The sequence below is a fragment of the Convolutriloba macropyga genome, chromosome 15 (genome assembly GCF_964194025.1).
Source record: "Convolutriloba macropyga chromosome 15, txConMacr16.3, whole genome shotgun sequence".
NCBI classification, from domain to species: Eukaryota; Metazoa; Xenacoelomorpha; order Acoela; family Convolutidae; genus Convolutriloba; species Convolutriloba macropyga.
The window spans coordinates 37,295,454-37,316,535 of record NC_134482.1 but is presented as its reverse complement, the minus strand read 5'-3'; the positions used below and the strand labels follow the sequence as shown (position 1 = coordinate 37,316,535).

General features: G+C 34.3%; 2 protein-coding genes across 3 annotated transcripts in view; one reads left to right on the top strand and one right to left on the bottom strand.

Annotated features, from left to right (window-relative positions):
- The window catches only part of LOC142354345 (uncharacterized), a 29,989-nt gene extending 16,147 nt beyond the window's left edge, over nucleotides 1–13,842 (top strand). For both annotated transcript variants that reach the window (XM_075406618.1, XM_075406619.1), the window contains 3 exons: nucleotides 6,582–6,709; nucleotides 9,918–10,006; nucleotides 13,644–13,842. In XM_075406618.1, the coding sequence (XP_075262733.1) occupies nucleotides 6,582–6,709; nucleotides 9,918–10,006; nucleotides 13,644–13,803 (377 nt within the window). In that variant the 3' untranslated portion in view covers nucleotides 13,804–13,842. The remainder of the gene's footprint in view (nucleotides 1–6,581; nucleotides 6,710–9,917; nucleotides 10,007–13,643) is intronic.
- A 3,702-nt stretch (nucleotides 13,843–17,544) lies between these two features.
- The window catches only part of LOC142354382 (myophilin-like), an 86,748-nt gene continuing 83,210 nt past the window's right edge, over nucleotides 17,545–21,082 (bottom strand). Inside the window, exons 3-4 of the mRNA XM_075406661.1 lie at nucleotides 20,823–20,982; nucleotides 17,545–17,784 (exon numbers count right to left, since the gene is read on the bottom strand). Coding sequence (XP_075262776.1) covers nucleotides 17,681–17,784; nucleotides 20,823–20,982 — 264 coding nt within the window. The 3' untranslated portion in view covers nucleotides 17,545–17,680. The remainder of the gene's footprint in view (nucleotides 17,785–20,822; nucleotides 20,983–21,082) is intronic.

Genomic DNA, 21,082 nt, shown 5'->3' with positions numbered 1-21,082 from the left:
CTCCTAGAATTTATCTCATTAACTCCACAGTTACCAGTCTCAAGTCTGAAATGGAAAAAAATGGCAAAAACGAAAAAAAAAACCGGAAAATGTTGTTCCCTATCTCAAATCTGAAATGGAAAAGATACAAAAACCAAAAAAATGGAAGACCTTGTTCATTATATCCAGACGGACGATCGATTTGCCAAAAGTCGACAATGCCAGAAAATCTATCAAAATAGCCGGAATTTGACATCTGTGATTTTTGGCACTTTCAATTTTACATGCCCGTGTTGAGAATGTTGTTGGATTCAAGCATAAGAATTGTCGGTTTTCGTCGGTTTTACGGCGCCGAAACCGATCAAATCCCTTACGTTCTTTTCCCGTTGTTTTGATCGGTTGTCGTCAGTATTTAAACGTAAGAATCGCCGGTTTTTGCCGTTCTAAAAATCTTACAAAAATGCCAGTCCCTGTCAGGACTCGAACCTTCAACCCCTAAATAACCAACCACCTTCTCAACCACTTTGCCATCAGTCACTTAATTTTTCTCTACTTCTTTTGTATTTAAAACGAATTGAGACTAGCAATACCCACAAAAAACGACAACAGTCGGCCTTTCTTACATCAAAAACCGACAATACCGACAAAAACTGCGCTGATTGACACTGCTTACATCAAATATCAACAATTCCGATGAAAACGACGGTAATCGACATTTCCTACATAAAGAACCGACGAATATGACGGTAATTGACATTTCCTACATAAAAAACAGACGAAACCGACAAAATTCGTCAAAAAACGACGCTTATTGCGTCGATTTTGTCGCAGTTTCTCAACCCGGGTGGTATTTGTTAAGCAAGCCTACGCAAACACTGAATTTTTTTCAAAATTCCGGAGAAACATCTAGTTTAATGCGGGGCTGTCAAAAAACCAATATAAAATCTAAAAATGCTTTGGCCCCTGACAACACTGGGTTCTGATCAGACTGGCCTCAGCGCCCACTTTTTACTTCTGTGCTCAAATTTACATGGTCAGGGTTACTTATAAAATCCAGGAGACTCTGATCAGAGTTGAAAAAGCGCGCACTTGATTCTAATCGGAGTGATCAAGAGCAATTGATATAATAATAATAATAATAAATTGTTTCCATCAGTCAATAAGTAGCTTTTCACAATTTCTTGTACAAATACAATCACATATTTGACTGTGGGAGAGCACTATTGGGCCGATGGCCCGTTCTCAAGTGTCTCGTTCAGTTTATCTGGATGAAAGTGATTCAAAATGAAGAAAGAAAAAAAAAGAAGCACTATTTTTGAAGGTAGCATTAAACCTAGTGAAAACATTATTCTGGTTATGGAACGCCTTTGAGTTGTGATATTAAAACTCATACAACAGTCTGACTATGTCCTCATTACCCAAAAAATAATTATCTAGAAATTGATGACAGAAATTTTTTGTTTCGGCAGTAGACATGTTTTCAATCTTTTCTATTATTTCATCATCGTAACCTAGAAGCATTCTTAAGACTCGCCTTATCCTAACTATTATTGAAAAACTGTGAAATAGATTTTTACCTTGAGTTATTTTGTTTTTAATCAACCGCTTGCTTTTTTAAGGCAATTTTGCATTGAGAAACCCTTTGAAATTGGTGAAATATTACATTGTCCCCTTATGTTTTTTAGTGTCTGCTTAAGAACCTCAGAGGCATGTAACTCCGAGGCTAAATAGATCCTATGTTTTACTTTTTCTTCGTAAGTGCTTTCAAACTTTTTTCGATGAAAAATTAGCCGCACGATACGTTTGATAACTTTGTCTATTTCCCTAATAGTTGTGATTGTTGTTGACCCGTATATCAGGACTCCGTATTGTACTATTGGCTGTATGTATGTTTTAAACGCTTTTATCATCTGTGATTCTCTCAAAACTTTTCTTAGTTTATAAAAGATAGAACAATTCGACAAAAGTTTTGTGACCACATGCTTTGAGAAACGTAGATCGTTATCTATCGTGATGCCCAGGTATTTGAAACTTTGTTTTTCTTCAATTTTAGTGTTTTTTATGAATGTTCTTGACACAACATTTTTTTGATTTTTCTTTACAAAAAGCATGCTTTTTGTTTTTTCCTTGGTCAGTGTTAGTTTATTTTTTATGAGCCAATCATTGACGTTATCTAGTGCTCTGTCGTGATCATCGTCAATTTTTGATGCGGAACTTCTGCTCTTCACAACAGTGTCATCGGCGTATAAAATAACATTTGATTTTTTCTGGGACAAACTTAAGTCATTCATGTAAATAATATACATCAGTGGGCCAAGAATTGATCCCTGTGGCACGCCTAGTTCTATAAGGTTCAGTTTGGACTTTTTATCTCCAATTAAAGTATATTGCGTTCGTTTGGACAAATATGAATTTAAAATGTTGTATATTGGACCACGCAGACCATATCTATAACACTTTTGCAGTAAAAACTTGTGATCGACAGTATCAAAAGCTTTCTTTAAGTCTAGAAAGGTGCATTTGGTTTTTTCACTGTTGTTGTGGAGATTTGATCTTATTTCCTCTATTAAGGTTGCAATGGCATCGACTGTGCTCTTCCCGTGCCTGAAGCCAAATTGTGAATCTGAGAGAATTTCGAAAACGTTTAGGTAGTTTTAAATTTGATCAAATATAATCCGCTCAAAGACTTTCCCTATAATTGGTAGCAACGAGATGGGCCTGACATTTGATGGGTCATCTTTATTTCCATTTTTGAAGAACGGTATAACTTTTGCTATTTTCAAACTCTTTGGGTATTGTCCAAGTTCTATGCATCTGTTGAACAAGAGTTGTAAAGGAGCTGTTAAACAGTCAGAAACTTTTTTAATGAAAAAATAGTTCAAGTTATAGCAATCAAGACTAAATTTGTTTTTACAGTTGTTGATAGCGTATATTACGTCATTTGCAGAAATCCATTTTAGAAACATACTTTGACTCTGGTTTTCTATCGTAACGGCACTTCTTGTTAAAAATTCTGCATTCAATTTTTTCCCAATGTTTGCGAAGAACTCATTGAACTCATCTACTTTATTTTGCGAGCAGACAACTTTAGAGGACTCTGAATTGCCGGCTAAAGATCTGTAAAGCTCAAAAAAAGATTTTTTGTTTTTTACCGAATCGGTTTTAAGTAGATTTTGATAAAAAGTTTGTTTTTTAGATCTGATGAGAGATTTAAGGTTTTTACTAGTTTTTTGAAAATTTTCGTGAGTTTGTGGACTTCCAGTTGTATCTGCCAGTTTCTTAAGACTACGTTTTTTCGTCACTAAGTTTTTAACCTCATTATCAATCCAATTTCTGTTCTTTTTTTGTGTACGATATTTTTCAGGAAGGTGACTGTTTAATGCTTCTGTGAGCAATTCGTGAAGTTTTTTGAAGGCTCTGTCAATTGGTAAGAGTTCTAAACTACATCTGTAGACCTCAAATTGATACCTGAGATCCTTTTCGAGTCTTTCTTTTGTAATTGGATTATCTAGGTTATGCCAATTGCGGCTTTTTAGAGCTTCAAAATACATTTCTGGACTGCCATCGAGGTCAAAAGAACCTTCTACCGTGTGATGATCTGTTATGCTGGTTGATTTAAATTTTGTTTCTATAAAAAAGTTAGAAAATATTGCGTCATTGAGCGTACCTCTGCCATTTGATACCCTCGTTGGGTCGTTATTGCTTGATATACTGAGACCGTTTCCGGCTAAAAGGCTTTTTAAGCTTTCGGCTTTTTTGCTGTTTACTAAAAAATTCACATTAAAATCCCGACATAGTACGTGTTTTGTTTCTGGTTCAACCATTAGGCTGTCGAGATATCTTTCAACCGTCAAGAAATTGGCTTCATTAGTGCAATTTGGTGGCATGTAAATACATGAGAACCAGATTTCTTCTTTTATGGTTTTGATGGCGACTAATAGTAGTTGAACGGAATTCGTTTCTAATTTTTTAACTATCTGACAATTAATGTTATTTTTCAAGAAGAATGCAACACCTCCACCTCTTTTTTTACGATTGCTGGATATAATTGTTTGATAACCATTCAAAGAAAAAGAGTTATTGTTATAGCTAGGATTTAACCAAGTCTCAGTAAGGCAAACTACTTCAGGTTTCTGAGACATGCTATTAATGTACACTTCAAACTCGTCTAGGTTCTCAGATACGGATCGAATGTTTTGAAGAACAAATTGGAACTGTACGGGATTACAGATTCTTTTTTTTGTCATTGTTGACGTAGAGACACTTTTCGTTATCAATTCCCTGCCATTTCAGTCTGGTTTTTTTTTCTTGTATAAAACTATCAACTATTTTGATATAACCGTGCTTAATTGTTTTTTTGATTTGTTGCTTGCGGAAATCACCAGCAACAAATCAAAACATTCTGTTTCATTGCTCTCCTGCGTCCTGTCTTCATAGTTGCGTAAATCACAACCGACAGGCCGCCGCCTGCGGATATAACAGGCAGAGGGCTGAAACAATTTTTAAAGATTTTTAGTTGAAATTGAGGTTATCTTATACATATATAAGCTGAATTTCTGAAATTTAAAAAAAAATAAAAAAAATGAAAAAAACTTAAGAAATGAGCAAAAAAGGTTTAAAAAACATGATCAAAACGTTAAGCACCTAAAGCTGGCGATAAGTTTCTACCCTAAGTCTTGAGTTGTGCTCATATTATACACATTAAAGAAACCAAACAAAAATAATTGAGTTATGTTTTAGCTTTTTATTACAGTTACTGAGTTTGTGAGATGCCGTTTGTTCTATTCCTTTTGAATATTAAGTCGTTTGTATGCAGGTGAGTTGATAACATCGTCAGTAGAAGATATTTCGAAATGTTTTTTTCGTTTTATAGCATTGATTGAGTCCAAATCTTCTATCTCGTTAATTTTAACGAATTTTGCCTTTTCTCTACCATTTTCGACTAAAACCGAGACTACACAGTTGTGTGTTGCAGTAATCATGTTTCGTTTGTTTGCTTCGTTTTTGATCTGAGCTTCATATTCTGGTAGGGGCTCGTTTAGATAGATGAATTTGTTGTTTATCCTGTTTTTTGTTTTTCTCAGTTGTTTTCTTTTTTCATAGACACTTTGTTTGTCGGCAATAAAAATAAATTTGCATATTACTGTTGGCAGTTGAAACTCGTTTCCGGAATTGGGAATAATGTGACACGCTTTGATACTGTCCTCAGTAATTTCGACCCCAAGAATTTCTCAAAAAATTTTAAAGTTTCGTGCGTTACATTACAAACTTGTCGAGCATCGAAGGGCGGATTAACGATTAGTAACGAGTCCTTTCGCGTGTATCTCTCTTGCGCTCTTAGGCGATCATTAATATTTTTTTGCTTTGCTTTTAGTTCCCTAATTTCTTCGTCCTGTGAGTTATTTTTAGCTTTCAAGAGTTCGATTTCTTTTTTCAATACACTTACTTCTGTGTCTTGAATAGTACTCACGACAACCTCTGAAGCTATGGGTTTGGACGTTGATGATGATGATGTGGCCTCCATCTCCATTGCCGAGTGATAAAAATAGAAAAAAAATTAATAAAGTAAAAAGCAAATTAAATCAAAGATAACACTCAAATTGGAATCTTGTGCGATAAGACTGCAACAGCAAAGAAAGATTGTTCTTTTCAAGCGAACATTTAGAGTTTTTGAGTCTGATGGATTCATTTTTTTTTATTCAATTGTACTTCAACTGTTCGATTAAAACCTGTTAACTCTACGAGAAGCCTATAAAAATACAACCCTAGTTTATTCAGAGATTTACATGGAATCTACACGCTCTGATCAAGACTAAGGGATCCGTCTGGTAACAATAGCCAAATAACCTTCAAAAGTGGGCGTAAACAACTAATGAGTAGAGAGGTATTATACAAATCTACCCTGTTTCAGCTCTTTTGCAGTTTCTTACAATGTAAATACACGAAAAATTCAGTGTTCCAATTTTCGTGTTTTCTCTAATTCAAAACTTGATCTAATTTAATTCGACATTTATGTCAGTGATTTAATGAAAAATCAGTGATTATGAAGCAAAAATATTACAAGAGTCGTACTGGCCATGCGAGTGTAGGACAATTTTATCAGAGCTCTTAATTCTGATTGGAGGTAAATCCAAGTGCACTTCCGAAGCAGAAAAAAATAGATTGCTATTGTGTCTGACCGGAGACCATTAGGTCTTAGATGGTCTCATCAGAGATTGTTTCTGTCTGCTGGAAATTAAACCTGGGAAGCGGACTCACGTGAACGCCAGAGGGGCAAAACTTCCACGTAGCAAAATTTGAATTGCCGAAAATTTATAACTTTTTGTCCGGTGACAATTTTTATAGGAACTTCTGGCACTGCAGAATTTGGGCAATTTAAAACTTTTACAAGTCTGTAAGAAACACAGCATATATTTGGAGCTATAGCTTTAGTCTTCTAACATGTTGCACATTTTGTTGCAACCTCAAGAAATATGTCTTTGAATCAAACAACTAAATCGCACAAAAATGACTCCTTTTGTCCGTATAAATCAAGACAGGACGTCTCATTTGACAAGAGTACTGTTTTTGCATACACAGAATGAACACTTTATTGGTTTTAGGTGCCTGTTGTTTCTTCCAGCTGTGGGTGTACATAAATAAGGGAAGAGACAAGAACTACTCCCCTCAAGAGTACTTCTCCAAAGTGTCCAACTACTCAACTTACGGGAAAGAACTCAACTACATATCGGTACAGTTTATTTAATGTTCAGTTGATAACAGAGAAAAAAAATAAAGTTTCAAGGTTACCTGGTAATAAGTTTATCAACATGCGATTTTTAAAATCTAGGTAAATTTACCTGCAACGCTTGCAGTTAAGCATAATTGCAGGCAAAAATACCTGCAAAATTACCTGCAAAAATGATACGTGCATTTTACCTAGATTACATAACCTAGAAATCAACTGCAAACTCAAGACAACAGATTCATATTACGTTCGTGGAATTTGACGTCAAACAAACCTCTGAAAACACTGATTAAAGTTTAGGTTATATTTCTCATTGGATGTTTAGAATGTTTCAAAGTAATACGACCAGAAATCTAGAAAACTTATTATTAACTATCAGTAGCAATATCCTTGCAGATAGTAATTAGTTTTAGCGTTGTCCTCTTAACTTTGTGTTTGCTGGGATAAAGCTAAAATTGCAGGTAATGTAATGCGTTTGCGTTTTGACTCTAGCTGAGTTCAATTCGAAAACAATTTACTTGCAGAATCTAGGTAAATTTACAGCTGTTATCAACTACTATTAATTAGGCGCTCTTCTTTTTTATGACCAGCTTTTAGGTCAAAACACTGCCTGAACAAATTTAACTTCCGGTAATAAAAACCTCAAAAAATCACTACTCCTCTTCGAGTTGTAAAACACAACATAATTCAAACACAAAATAACGCCTCTTTGTGTTGTAAAAGTTTTTCTAATTCGTGAATTCAAGAAATTTTCAAATTCAATTAATATTAGTAAATTGAGAAAAATGGCCGTGTGAACTACATTTTCCTCAGCGCGAGAAGTTTTTTTGTTCATGCACTGCGTGGAGTGAATAGCTTTTCGATTTTGAAAAGTCTTTTTTGAGAGAACGGGAGCATGCAGATAACCGTTTCCAGCTGTTTCTTAGCCAATTTGAATTATTTTGAATTTTTGCTTTGTTTTTTTGCAGAGAGATTTTGTGATTCGCGCTAAATCAAAAGACAACCTTCTGACACTGATGACAAACTTTGGGAGCCTATACAATTTAAATGCAATTCAGCAAAATGGAATCATATTGATCTTTATTAGTAAAATTTTTATTACTATTTTTTTTTGATAAAATCTCTATATTTTTGGATATTTGAGTGGACTCTTTTGTAATTAGTGTCAATGGCACGTTGTTGTTATAATTCATGCATGTTTTTGTTGTGATTTTCTTTGAGTCTTTCTCTGGCAAACCTGTATGCTGAGTTATTGTCTATTATGTCATTTTCTCTGAATTAATGGATAATGTACAAAAAGGAAGCAAGTTACCTTTTATAGATGTTTCACATTTTTCTTGTGTTTGCATTTGGTTTGATATTATGCAAATCTGGGAAATTGCTAAAGATATTATAAACATTTTTTACTAAAAATTTTAACTGAAATGGCTGATGATGCTTTTCAAAATTTTGTGTGAATAGGTTTTCTTATGAAAAATCTTTTGTTATTGATTTTTTGTCTAATTCCTGATAGATATCTGCATCAAGAGTACTTGTTGAATTTTTTGACGTTTTGTGACGCAAAAATTTGACGTTTTTTCCTTGGACATAGCCTTTGGTTTCCAAGACTGTTAACGGTTTTATGTTTTCCTCATATGTTTTTCATGTCGCGGGTTGCTGCTTTTTTTTAAAGTTTGATTTTTGAAAAATAAGCCGGTCAGATTATCAACTAATTTATCTAATTTACTTAATTACTTAAATAATTTAATTTCTTTTTCATTTTCTCTGCTTTAATTAATAATGACAGCAGCTAATAAACTGCTTGATTTCGGAAAGACAACTACGAATTATTTCCAAAAATTGTTTGGCTAAGTTTTTTATCAAATTTATTTGAGTGAATTTTTAAACGGAAAAGGACACATGTGAAAAAATTTGAAGGGTTTTGAAGCTTTAATAAAGTTGAAGTGGAAGCAAAACAAAAGTATTTTTTGCTCAAACCGATATTTTGCGAGAGCTAGAAATCGAGGCGTGAACAAAAATTTACTTTTATCGAGTGAATTTTTTTTGAATTTCAGGTGCGGTTTTTTCATGCAGTGTTTCTTTTCTGTGCTTAATAATTTTGAGTAGTCTAAAATAAGGGTCTTAAGATTGTTTCGATTGTGTTTTTTTTACTTTTGCAATTATTACGAGGTTTCAGCAAACTTTGAATTTTTCAACTTTCCGGTGATTTATAGATAGTTTTTTATACTTGTTTCGTTTGTTGCATACCTCGATAACTCAAAAAACGCCTATTGCTGAACTTTTTAGTTGCTAAGTGATTAAAGTCTTTCAGACATAATACAGTGTCTTTGTTGCAATGTTTAACAAAAAGTATGCTGATTTAAAGCTTTTTAGTGCAGTTTTTCTTAAGAATTAGGCAGACTTCGGATTTTGTTAGGGCTTTTACACAGTTGCTTTGGCATTTTAACTGTCTTTCAATTTTTAAAGGCGTTTTTCTTCGTATACTTCTATTACATCAGGATATAGTTGAGTTTTTCTTAGTTCCGTTTGTTTCTGGGGCTAAATGTTTCAACAAAATACTTTAACCTGATTTTTTCAATTCTTTTGAGTAGTTTAAAAATGTAATAGTTTTCAGCATTTTTATTGGCTTCTTCGAGTCGTTTTTTTCTGCTTTAACTTAAGTCCTTTGCATACAAGGTTTTAATTATGGTTATTATATTCAAGCCGTCTTGAAATCGTACAAAATTGTTTCGCTATCTCAAATAAGTTTTAACCTAAATTTTGAGTTGTTGTATTATATTACGCTATTTGAGGATGTTTGATTTGTTTTGGTCAATTGCTTCTCATTGTTTTCATCAGTTGGTCTTGAAGTTGGAAGTTTTTAAAAGGCTGGCTTTTGGGTTAAGACGACTCTTCGAGTTGCTTCCAGATTTCTCCCGGCTAATTGTTGATTTCGTTTTGGCTTCCGGTCGTATTTTTGGATTTACATACGTCACGGCTTACACGGTTCACTTCTGACTCACCTCGCCCAGTGTTTCAACTGAATGGATCTCAAATTCGTTCACTCCTTGAATTAAACAATGTAATGAATAAGGTCAAAGTCAGAATAGCAAACGCGCTTTAGCAAAATTTTCTTTATAAAAACGCGCTTTATAGCAACTCTTATAAATTTAGTTTTTCACCCGGAAAAGACAAACTAAAACCAACATGTCAAAGGGTTTGTTGATTTCAGGCGGAGTACAATGATACCTTATGTGTTAATGTCATCTGGGCAGTAGGGTTTGGAACTGGGAAAATGGTCTCTAAAGGAATCGACTCCAGGGATACATTTAAAAAAGCTTTTCCAATCTTTCCTAATTCTGCTTACTTCAACCCAGGGAGAGTCGTAACCTTTTTTTTCGATTCCATGCTGTGTTTTTCAATTTTATTGACAGATTGGGGTCGAGGGTAGTCAAGTTCTGCCTCCACAATTACGCATCAGTGTTTCATTAATATCCCATTAAAAAGAAGATTGAATTAAAACATCCCATTTAAAGACATATTGTTATGAAAGTACCTACAAGTACATGCTGTAAAGAGCAATTACGAATATGTTCGACGCATAAAAAGTATTGTTAACGTTTCTGCAGCTATTTGTACTTTCATTTAGTTTCATTTTAACTAATAGTCAGCAATGAATAATGTTTGGATAAGAAGCCTAATGATGTTGCAGTCTATAGAATCTGAATATTTAGGGTGGAGGTTTTACCCTATTCACAATTCCACAATTTTTCCTAGAATCTATCTTTAGAGAAAACTACTGGACTGGATAGTAACTTCACAAACCTAGTACTCTTAACTAGACTAAAGGGTTATACCAGGCCCTCCGTTCAAGTCCTAAAGAAAGTATTTTCAGGCGCTATAGAACTGTAGTCAATTGCCAATGATAATGATGATATCGGAATATGTTTTTAATACCTCTCTATGTTGTATGATATTTTAGCTTCTAAGAAGTGTTTTGCCAAATGAAATAAATTGGTGACTCTAAGATTGAGAATTATACCAGGTCCTCAATTCACTTTCTATATAATCGATCAACCAACATAGTTAAAACCAATAGTAGATGACGTGAAGAGCTCGTCAGTGTTCACTCCACAACCTAACCAGACGAGTATTAACCAACTTGATAGAACGTTAAGACATTGCCCATCAGGTACTTCAGGTTACTGCAGACCGTTTTAATTGTCTACTTGGTTCACCATTCCACACTACATGAGTTAACTTAGCTTGCCAAGTCTTCTACGAGCAGGCAGGCCTACCTTCAGAGTGGTTTCACTATGCGGTCTCCTAGAAGGAGCTTGGCCGATTAATACTCTCAGAAATCAATCTTCGTGATGTTGTCCGGGATTCGATGCTGTCCTCCAGTTCGTTAACCTAACTTAACCTAATTTTTGGTTGGTTGATCACTACTTTACTAGTCACCAAACTAATTTACATCCAATAAATTGAAGCTAGGTTGAGTATGATTTCAGATCCTTAGAGATGTATTGTGAAGTTATTAAAGTTGTACAATTACACTGTTGATTAACAGAAAACCGAAAGAAACGATTAAGTTTTACCAAATCTTAATTATTACAAGGCTATGGTTCCTTCAGAACAACTAGTTACAAATGCCTATGAGTGCCAAGTATAGAAGCGTTTAGCAAATACCTACTAGATACCAGTTTAAGCTCTACTAAGTTATAAGAAAAGGTCTAAAAAGAGAAATTAGTGGAAAATTTGCTAAGTTATTTTAACGAAAAGTATAGTTACCAAAGTATACTAGTTCAAACAACTATTACAATTTTCAGTACAACGGCAGAGATCTGTTAACTCACTCGTCTAATAAAATTTACTCCGCAATTCGGATTATCACGACAATATAATTATTTTCAGACTGCTTTTGGTTACAAAAATTGGCTAAAATTGAGCCGTATATATACTGCTTATCTATGTTTGGTTAGAATAGTTTAGTTCTATTTTTACCAAATGTTCCGAATCTTTGTGTGGAAAATACCTTTTTGGGAAAAGTTTTCAGAAGGTCATTCAAGACTTTGATAACCTAAGCTCCTAATTTGGGTTTTTAATCCAATATTACGTGGGTGAGAATTTTGATGTTCAATCTATGATATAATCTTTATCAGAGTCCATATTTACTTATTCAACCGTTCTCATCAGTTTAAATTTCTTGACCATTATTATCTTTGTACAGTTTCAAAATTAGAATTCGCTTTTGTGTTGGGAATAATTCAAGGTCAGTATTAATTTGGTTCTTTTCCGAAAAACGCTTAAGTTTAACTTTCCATTCCTACACAGTCAAAGAAAAGTGACATATCAAATCATATCTTTTTTCAAAAGAAACATCATTTAAAAATTATTTCAATTGTTCTGTAATGAAGCCAGGGGTGAGGGTGGGGCTTTTAATACTGGTTTTCCCAATTTGTTAACCAATTTAGTTGCATCATTACATCTCAGCTCAAAGCTGGTCTAAAAAACGAACAACAAACGCTTTTTTTCTTTGATAATAGGTCTTGCAATCACGCTGATACTGGTAAAGTTGATATTTTATTTCAGACCAAGAGCCGCTTCAGAAAAACTTCTCAACGAAAGACATAGAATTGAAACTAATTTTTTTCTTGAAATATTTGATCTTCTTCTTTGCAAGATCTTGCACGTCTTTGCGAGATAACCGTCATTAGCAGGAATCTTGCAAAATCTTCCATGATAAACGTTACTTGCAAGGATTTTGCAGGATCCGTGAAATCTTTTTTGGAAGCTTCATGTCTTATATTTAATAATGATAGCTTAGCCCCTTCAAAATAATTGTTTTGATTGTCTAACTCATAATACATTTTACTTCTCGGAAATTCCAACCATAGCAAAATCAGTACTGAATCATAGCAATTTTCAGTCTCTATTAACTCTTATTTATATTATGATTATGGCAGAGTAAATCAGTCTATATTTTTCCGGATGTTAAGCTTTACTTGAATTTTTCCTAATTATATTATAATCAAGTTATATCTTTTGCATTTACCAGAATGAGAAAAAACTTTGATTTGGGCATTCTCTGTTAAATGTTTATCATTTGCACATGTGTAATGTTTGCGGATGGCTTGCACATACAACTTTTGCCGCAACAATATATATTAACATGGATGCACACCAAACGTCGTCTAAAACAACTGGCATACCAAAAAAAACATTCGACAAAGTAACAACGCTTATAATAACGCTTGTATCTCAATTCGTAGTGACTGCCGACTTCTCAACACACGTTTCAAAAACTATCATCTTCGAAACTCCTGATATTGATATTTCTCTGTTTCAAATCTTTTATTTTTTTAGTTTTAAATGATTTCACTCTTAGTTACCATGGTTACCTCGAAAGTTACCGTGGGAGTTAATATGAGCATCCTATATAACAGAAATAGACTGAATCAGTACTGATCTTTACAGATACACTTGTTTTGGTATGCCTCAGTACTGATATACTATGGGTGGTTACTCCAAGTGCGCCATTATGACTGCAGAAATACTATTAATTTGCTCACGCATGCTCAAAAAAAGCAAAAAAAAATGTTAATCACTGATTTTCTGCCGAGAAAATCAGCCAAGAGAGACAGTTTTTAGAAATTGCGATTGTTTATTAATTCATGATCGAAAACTAAGAAAATCTATGTTTGCTACTTTTTACTTGTTAAGTAAACATAGATTTTCTTAGTTTCCGATAATGAATTAATAAACAATAATAGCAATTTCTAAAAACTGTCTCTCTTGGCTGATTTTCTCAGCAGAAAATCAGTGATTAACAACATTTTTTTTTGTTTTTTATAGCATGCGTGAACGAATCCAATTATTAAGCGCCTTTAAAAACAAAAAAGCTGGGAACTAGTAAAGTTTATTGGAAAAGCTACTTGAACTGTTCGATGTGTTCAAGATCCGACCTGCTAATTTTCCCCCCGAAGGACTTCCCGCATGTGAACTTATTCCACATTGACAGTGTGAGAGGATGGCTCACATTTGATTGGTTCAAACAGAACTACATCTGCAAAGACCAGCCTTGGGTTTGCGATAATCAAGAACCCGCAGAGATGTAGTTGAGAAGAAGAGTGCACAAAACGAGATCCCCCCCACCCCACCCCAATTGACCGCATATTAAATAATTGGATCGTTTCCGTTGCCCCCCCCCCCCCCAAGAGTACGTTTATGCATTCCCCAGTTACAGAGCACCGTGTCATTACATAGAGCAAATCATTATGTAAAAATATAGCACGCGCTTCTTAGGGTGCAGATGATATGCACCCACTAAGCGGGGGGAGCAAAAACGGAAAAGATCAAATTTTTTAAACGCTTCATAATGGTATTTAAATACAATTGTGAAATCCTATCCGCTAGCCGGGAGGGGGAAAGCGGAGGAAACAGCTGTACACAGATTCACTTTCGCTCAATTCACAGCTGTACATAAAATGTCGAAGAGAGTTAATTATCAGTGCCTTAATTATATAACTCAAGGAATTATTTTCTTCAAGAAATAGCTGAGATATCTATTGGCCTCGGTGGGATAAATTCCCAACCATTTTTATATGAAGAACTCTAGTTACTGGTTATGCTCAAAATAGATTTCTTAAATACATTTATTTTTAATTTACTGTTGCAGCCAATCTTCAATTACTGTGAGAAAAAGTTTGTCAAAAAGAACCATGAAAAAAGTTTGCCTTCGATTATCAAAAATAGGTCGGCATTAATTTAAGTTAGAGATAACTGACCTAAATGAGGCAACTGATTTTTTTCAAAAAAAGAATTTAGTGCCAGATAAATGCTTGCCTTAGAAATTATCATGGGAGCCCGGGTCCAGGTTTCACAGCAAACAAACAAAAATTTAACGCAAAGTCAGCTTTGAACAATTATGTGTATCAGTCCTCACCAAAGTCACAACTTCCCTGGAAATGCATCCTTCTTCGCTGAGTTTGAACCATGGTTCGAGGTTAATATTCTTGGCATAAGTTTTGCCAACAAAATCAAGAAAAATTAACGATGACATGGCAAAATATACCAAGATATAAAAATTAAAAAGCACCTTTAAAAAAGTGTCAGCATGAACTCATGAGATTAATCAAGAGCCATTCAGATTTATCAAGAATTAAAATTGTCAAAAAATTATGCTTTCTTCGGTTTATTTACCAGCAAAAGAGCCTGGCATTTCTAGTAGAATGATATCTTTAAGTGGATGCAAGCTGAGTATTTTCATGGTGTACGCCTTAGAGAAAACCTTCAACAGCCAAGTTTTTTTTTCTGTACACAGTATAGCACGCTGTTGTATAGACAAGAACTATGAAATTTCCTTTGATTCATTTGACCTTCCTTTACTATTGTGGCATTTTCTTTTCTCCTCACGGGCCCAAATCCCACAAAAATTTTGTTTTCGAATATTGATTTTTCGGTGCTTCATTTTCTATTATGTCAATTTTACTCTCTTTTTAATAGTGTACAAATAAGTGTCCATAAATCCAATTAGCACTGTTTTGCAAGTATAAACTGATTTCTTTACCCTTTCATACTTGCTTCTCAAATTGCTTTTTCAAGTGCAAAGTTTTATCAAGATCTCACCAAGATGAGCGAAGTAATTTTTTTGACATGTACTGAAAAACGCTTGTCAAGCTCTTACAAAATTGCTCCGCAAAAACTCTGCCTATCAAGATCTTGGTGTGACATGTGTTTGAGTTGGCAAAGTCTGCATGGCATAGCGAAGCGCTACAAATTTTTGTTTCTATGGGAACGGGGTTAAAAATAATGGTTAATACGGGGTTAAAAAATAATGGTGCGAGATTAGGGGGTTGAAATTAATTCAGATAGGGACTGAAATTGATTTAGGTCTTAAAAAAGCTGACACTGAAATTAGAATAATGTTTCCATTATTCTTCATTATTTGGAGTTTTAAAATAAATCGGTAAGTTTTTGTGTATAGGGAAAAGTAAAACCAAGAAATGTCATATTTTTATTACAGACTGAGCGTTTATGTATCCTATATTAGGCCTTTGGCGAGCGAGACAAAATCATCGGATATTCATAGAGAAAACTTTATTTTGCCAACATTTTTCCAAAAAAAAACTAGGAGAAATATGTATAAGAGAGAAGCTTTGTTTCCTTCAGTCAAATTTAGTTTTTTTGTTCACTGTAGGAAAAAAGCGATTTTTTAGCTCTTAGAGTCTGGTTATCCCTTCTCTCGTTCTTTCTTTTTCCTTCAAACTTCATCTTTCTGGCCGAGCATACGTTGAAAAGGTAGAGATGCTTGTCAAGATAGGTCTAAATATTTGACCAAAAATGATATTTGGTTGATTTATCTCAACCGTCTAACACAAAAAGGAAGAATCTGACATTGAAGTTCAGAGAGTGAAAGAAATGAGTAACTGAAATGTTGTGATTAGTTTCTGCTATGTAATTTGACGCAATTTTCGTTTCAAAACTAATCTATAAATCCAAATTTATTAAGTCCATTACGTACGTTGATGAGCAATGAGTGATCTCCGAGAAATTTTTGTCCGCAATCAATAATCGATGAAGTTATATAACAAACAATTATGTTCTTGCAGCATTAATTTGTGTTATTTTTCGTTCTCTTAATTAGACATTTTTTTTTCTATTTTTGCAAAATCTTTTGTGAAATCTAAAATTTTGTAGCAGTTGATGCAGTATTGAAGTTAAACTTAGTCGCTGTCTTGACCTGAGAAGGTCAAATGCAAGAGCCAGATCAAACCCAAGTAATTGTTCATGATATTTAATTCTACTAAGCTGAGCTCTACATTTTTTTGAAACAAAGGCGTTCTGACGGCGCTTGTATACAAAACATTTAAGACTTAAGTTTTTAAAATATTCTCAAAAAGTAAGCTCTGCGTATATTTCAAGCGCATTAACCCACGCACGGGCTCCACTGATATTTAGACCTGCAAACTCTGTTCAACATCTTGGATATGTTAACGCGGAAATGCGAACTGAAAACTCAAAATATTAGAATGGATACAAAAAGCTTCAAAATTTGTTTTCATTGGCCAACTAGACAATTTATGAATACTTTACGGGCCAAGTGAATTTCATGCCAATTTTGACAAAGAAAAATATATTTGTAAACTCAAAAAAATAGTGCAATTTGCCTTCATCTCATTTTTCGAAATCGTACCCCGAGTGATGCTGAGAGCCCAAAGACAGCTGGCGCACCCAAGGCACTACATTCTGAGATATAACTTTTAATTCAGAGTGCTACAAAATTGCTTATAATACTCTTTGTGTTTGGCTTGCAAAAACAATTTCAAATGTGATTCTTGTCAATATAGGTCAAGTTTATCTTATTTGGTTCCTTAAAATATCGCAATTCTTAGACCTAAAACAAAAAACATATTACACAATAATTAAGTCGGTATCTTGTAACTGCAACCAAATATCTCAGCTTCGTGGAGACGCATAACGTTCAAAGAAATCATTTAATTTATTAATTTCCAGCCCCTTTTTAATGTCACTGACTATTTACTGAATGACGTCAATTATGAATGTTTTTTAAATTCTTATTTATATTTTTTGTTTCTATTTGAACCATTGAGCAGTGATTAGTCCCCTCCCTTTACATAAAACTTACAAAAAACAATAACAATCAAAGAACCCGATCAGTATAATCATATTTGGGATCTTTTCCCTTTTGTGTCCCACTCCGTACGTTATGCACCCCCGCCCACCCGTGAGCCATCCCCCCCCCCCACTCTCCCAAATCATTTTCCATTGCAGTAAATCAATAATAAATTTGACACGTGCATTTGGGGTGCATATAGCATGCACCCACTAATCTGGGGACCACAAACGGAAAAGATTTAATATTTATTCAACATAATGTGGTACAATGCTTGGTATAGTTGAAATTCTTTCGAATGGAAGCCTTTCCTTCCGGCTTTCTAGCAGCCTATGCCTGGCCATCTGTTTTTGATGCTGTTAGCCAGGGTCATCCTCCAACTGTTTACCCGGGAGCTCTCTCTTGTTTTCTGTTCCCCCAATTGGACCCATGCCCTGTTTTCCCACTGACTCTGCCTTCCTTGCTTTAAAAAAAGGTAACAAACTCGTTGGTTTTTGGATGTATTGTTTCGCAATTCTGTATTTTGGTTCTGGTTTTTGCCCCCCCCCCTTCAGTCCACGTGCTAATTTTTACGTTTTATATATCGCTATATAACAACACAAAATTTGTAAGCAGGTACATAAAAAACACACTGGAGGGGGGAGGACTAGTTACAGATTTTCAACCAAAAAATATCAAACAGATTGATCTTATCTCCGAAAATCATTGACTTTTTTATCAGAGCGCTTGATTAAAAAAAAATCTGCCGCTTGTCATTTTGTGTACTAAAAGAGCAAAGAGGTTTTTGTTATTTAAATGGTTCTAGTAAAAAGATCCCGTAAGGATTTCGGAATCAACTCAAGCTTTATTCTTTAATGCAAAAAACTAAAATAAAATATTGTTTTAACTTAAGCTCCCAATATAAATAAATTAAAAATTTTGATATCAATCTTAGATAATCAGATAACTTTGTATTTGAATTATGTGTTTTTTTTTGTTTTTTATTCGCGTTTTCGTTTATAACTGTTTTTCAAAGTACTTGATTGGAAAATGGGTTACAATTGTAGAAAAAAAATTCTAAAAACGAGTACCTTTATCTTAAAAACGAATACGAATATCAAGCAAACTGTGCTTTCAAATTAATAGCGCAGAAAAATAAAATTAACAGAAAACACTGGTAGCAGTTGATACAATATTTTAATACCAGTTCCCTAGAATTCAAACTTGCGCGTTCGTGTTTCAAGTAAGGTTGCATAAGTCCCCCGGACTGAACGTCAAGTGTTAATTAGCACTGAAAACGTCATATTGCAAGTCTTGAATCAGAAGTGCATCAGAGCTCTGATCATGTCACTTTTTAGACTTGGCACGTCTTCAATCAAATCTTAAGACTTGGCAAGTCCTAGGCAAGTCTTGGCCAAGACTTGGCAAGACTTAAGATCTGAAATAAGACGTGATCAGCACTGATTATTCAACACAAGACGTGTATTTCAATGGAGAAGTACCGATCAAGACTTGAAACTCGTTCCGGGCCTGCTACATCCATTTCGAAATCTTGCATTGCATATTGAACCACCACTCAGCTCTGAATTATTGCCAAATTACCATGTTAGCAACAAAAGTAGGACAACATTCTACCAATAGGAGAGAAACTGAAAAGGAGTACACGCCCGAGTAAACTGAGAATAGTTGTCTTTTATGATCTTGCAAAATTATTGCCAAAGATGGTAATCTTATAAGATCTTGCAAATTTCTTGCAACCGATGTTTATCTTGTAAGATTTTGCATGATAAAGGGTTATCTTGTAAGATTGCTCCAAATTCATACCGTATGAGCAGCACTCCGATTGGTTTGTCTGTGTGAATATATTGTGCAAACTCAATTTTCTTTTCCTGTTAGTAATTTTGGTATTTACTTTTGGTATAATGCCATGAATTTGTTTATTCATTGCAAGAATTTCAAGAAGAATGGTATTATTGTAAGAATTTTGTAACAAATATGCTTTTCTTGTATTATTCTGTCAAAAAATCTTGTGAGAAGATGAATCCTCTTGTAAGATTCTGACCGAATCTTACATGATTATACAAGATAACCATCCCCAGTTTGAACGGGTAATATCGCAGAAAGTCATTAACCTGATAAAAATTTTCCTTATCTTCAAGGCTAGAAACACAATGCGAACAGTTGTTTTCTCTTAAATGGTATATGCAAAAATTATTCTGTTGTACTCGTATAAATAGTTTTTAAAACCATTAACCGAGAACTCGGGAGTGAAGAGTACTTTTCAACTATTCAGTACCTTGGTTTGTTTGACTGCACTATTGTTGCCTGATGACATCATAATTTAAACGCCATTGTTCATTGAATTTAATTTTATTGTGTCAATATTTCAAACATTCTGGAAACGTTAGTTTTTGCTCAAAGAATTTAGCAATTCCCAAAACAAGATTTTAAGAGAGAATTCACAACAGCAAATAAAGTTTCTGAATTAATTTTTTAGAAGATTGCTTGCCTAAATTCTTTCAGCATTTTAAGAAATCAGGATTTGTCACTTGAGATACAAATTACTCCTGTTTGACGCCAGAAAATTCATTACAAAATTCATTTTATAAAAAATTGGTTACCGAACAATTTTTAACCCAAATGCGAACTGTGGATTTTTATAATAAAAGCTTAAAAGCAAAACCCGCACGCTAATTCAATTAGAAAAATTCTTTTACTATCGAATAATTTGAAAGACAATTGCAGGCCAAATAAAAATTATGTGCCTGCAATTTTTCATATTTATCGACGTAAACCCTGGTCGAGGTTTGGCTGTGAATTTTCGTAAGAAATGCGGTGAAATGCGGTGAAAAAAATGTTCACCGCGTATTTCTTACATCTTTTTGCGGTGAATGCGGTGAATCGCGGTGAATTATTTATTTTCACTGCGTTCTCAGTATTCTTAAAAAAAAGAAGCTTCCTTACACGGCTCGAACCTCTTACCTCCTGCATGCCTTCAACTTCTTATTCCACTGATCCAACTATCAATAATTTATAGTATTTCTTCTGAATTTAAATTAGATTCAGTAAATGTTGGAAAGCAAATGCCGTGAATTTTTGTGAGAAATGCGGTGAAATGCGGTGAGTTAGTTTTCTTCACCGCATTCACCGTAATCACCGTATTTCTTACAAAAATTCAGCCAAATTGCTCGACCTGGGTAGTGAATAATAAAGAGAGCTATAAAAAATAATTTCTTTATCAGTTTTTGTTACACGTTCATTTGTAGGGATTCGCGTGTTTTAAGCCATAGTTCTGCTATATTTAATAGATTTCACAAACATGGTGACGACGCATTAATCGTATTATTTTTGACGAAAAATTGAAAAAAAAAGTACAAGTGAAGACCACGTTTGCCTAATCCGCATTTTACTTATAGAGTATTGCAAGAAAAATGGTTGAAAATTATCAGATTTGCAGATTCCTTCAAAATTGCAGAATTCTGGAAAAAAAGTATTCAGCAACTTTAAACAAATTATATTAACCCAGAGCATAAATGCCGCTGACCACTTGTGGCATGTCATCTCCCCCATATAGGTCTGCAGTCTGGAAGAGATCTCGCCTCTGTACCCCCACATTCTCACACCCACTCAAGAAGTTGTCAATATTCTCTCTCTGTTTGGAAGCCAGTGGTGAGTGGTTTATCTGGAAAATGCCAGTGAAATTAATGGGCCGGTATTGGGCTGATGTGTACACAGGATGAGGTGCGCGATCCAAGCCAGCTCTGATCAGACCACCCAGCCCA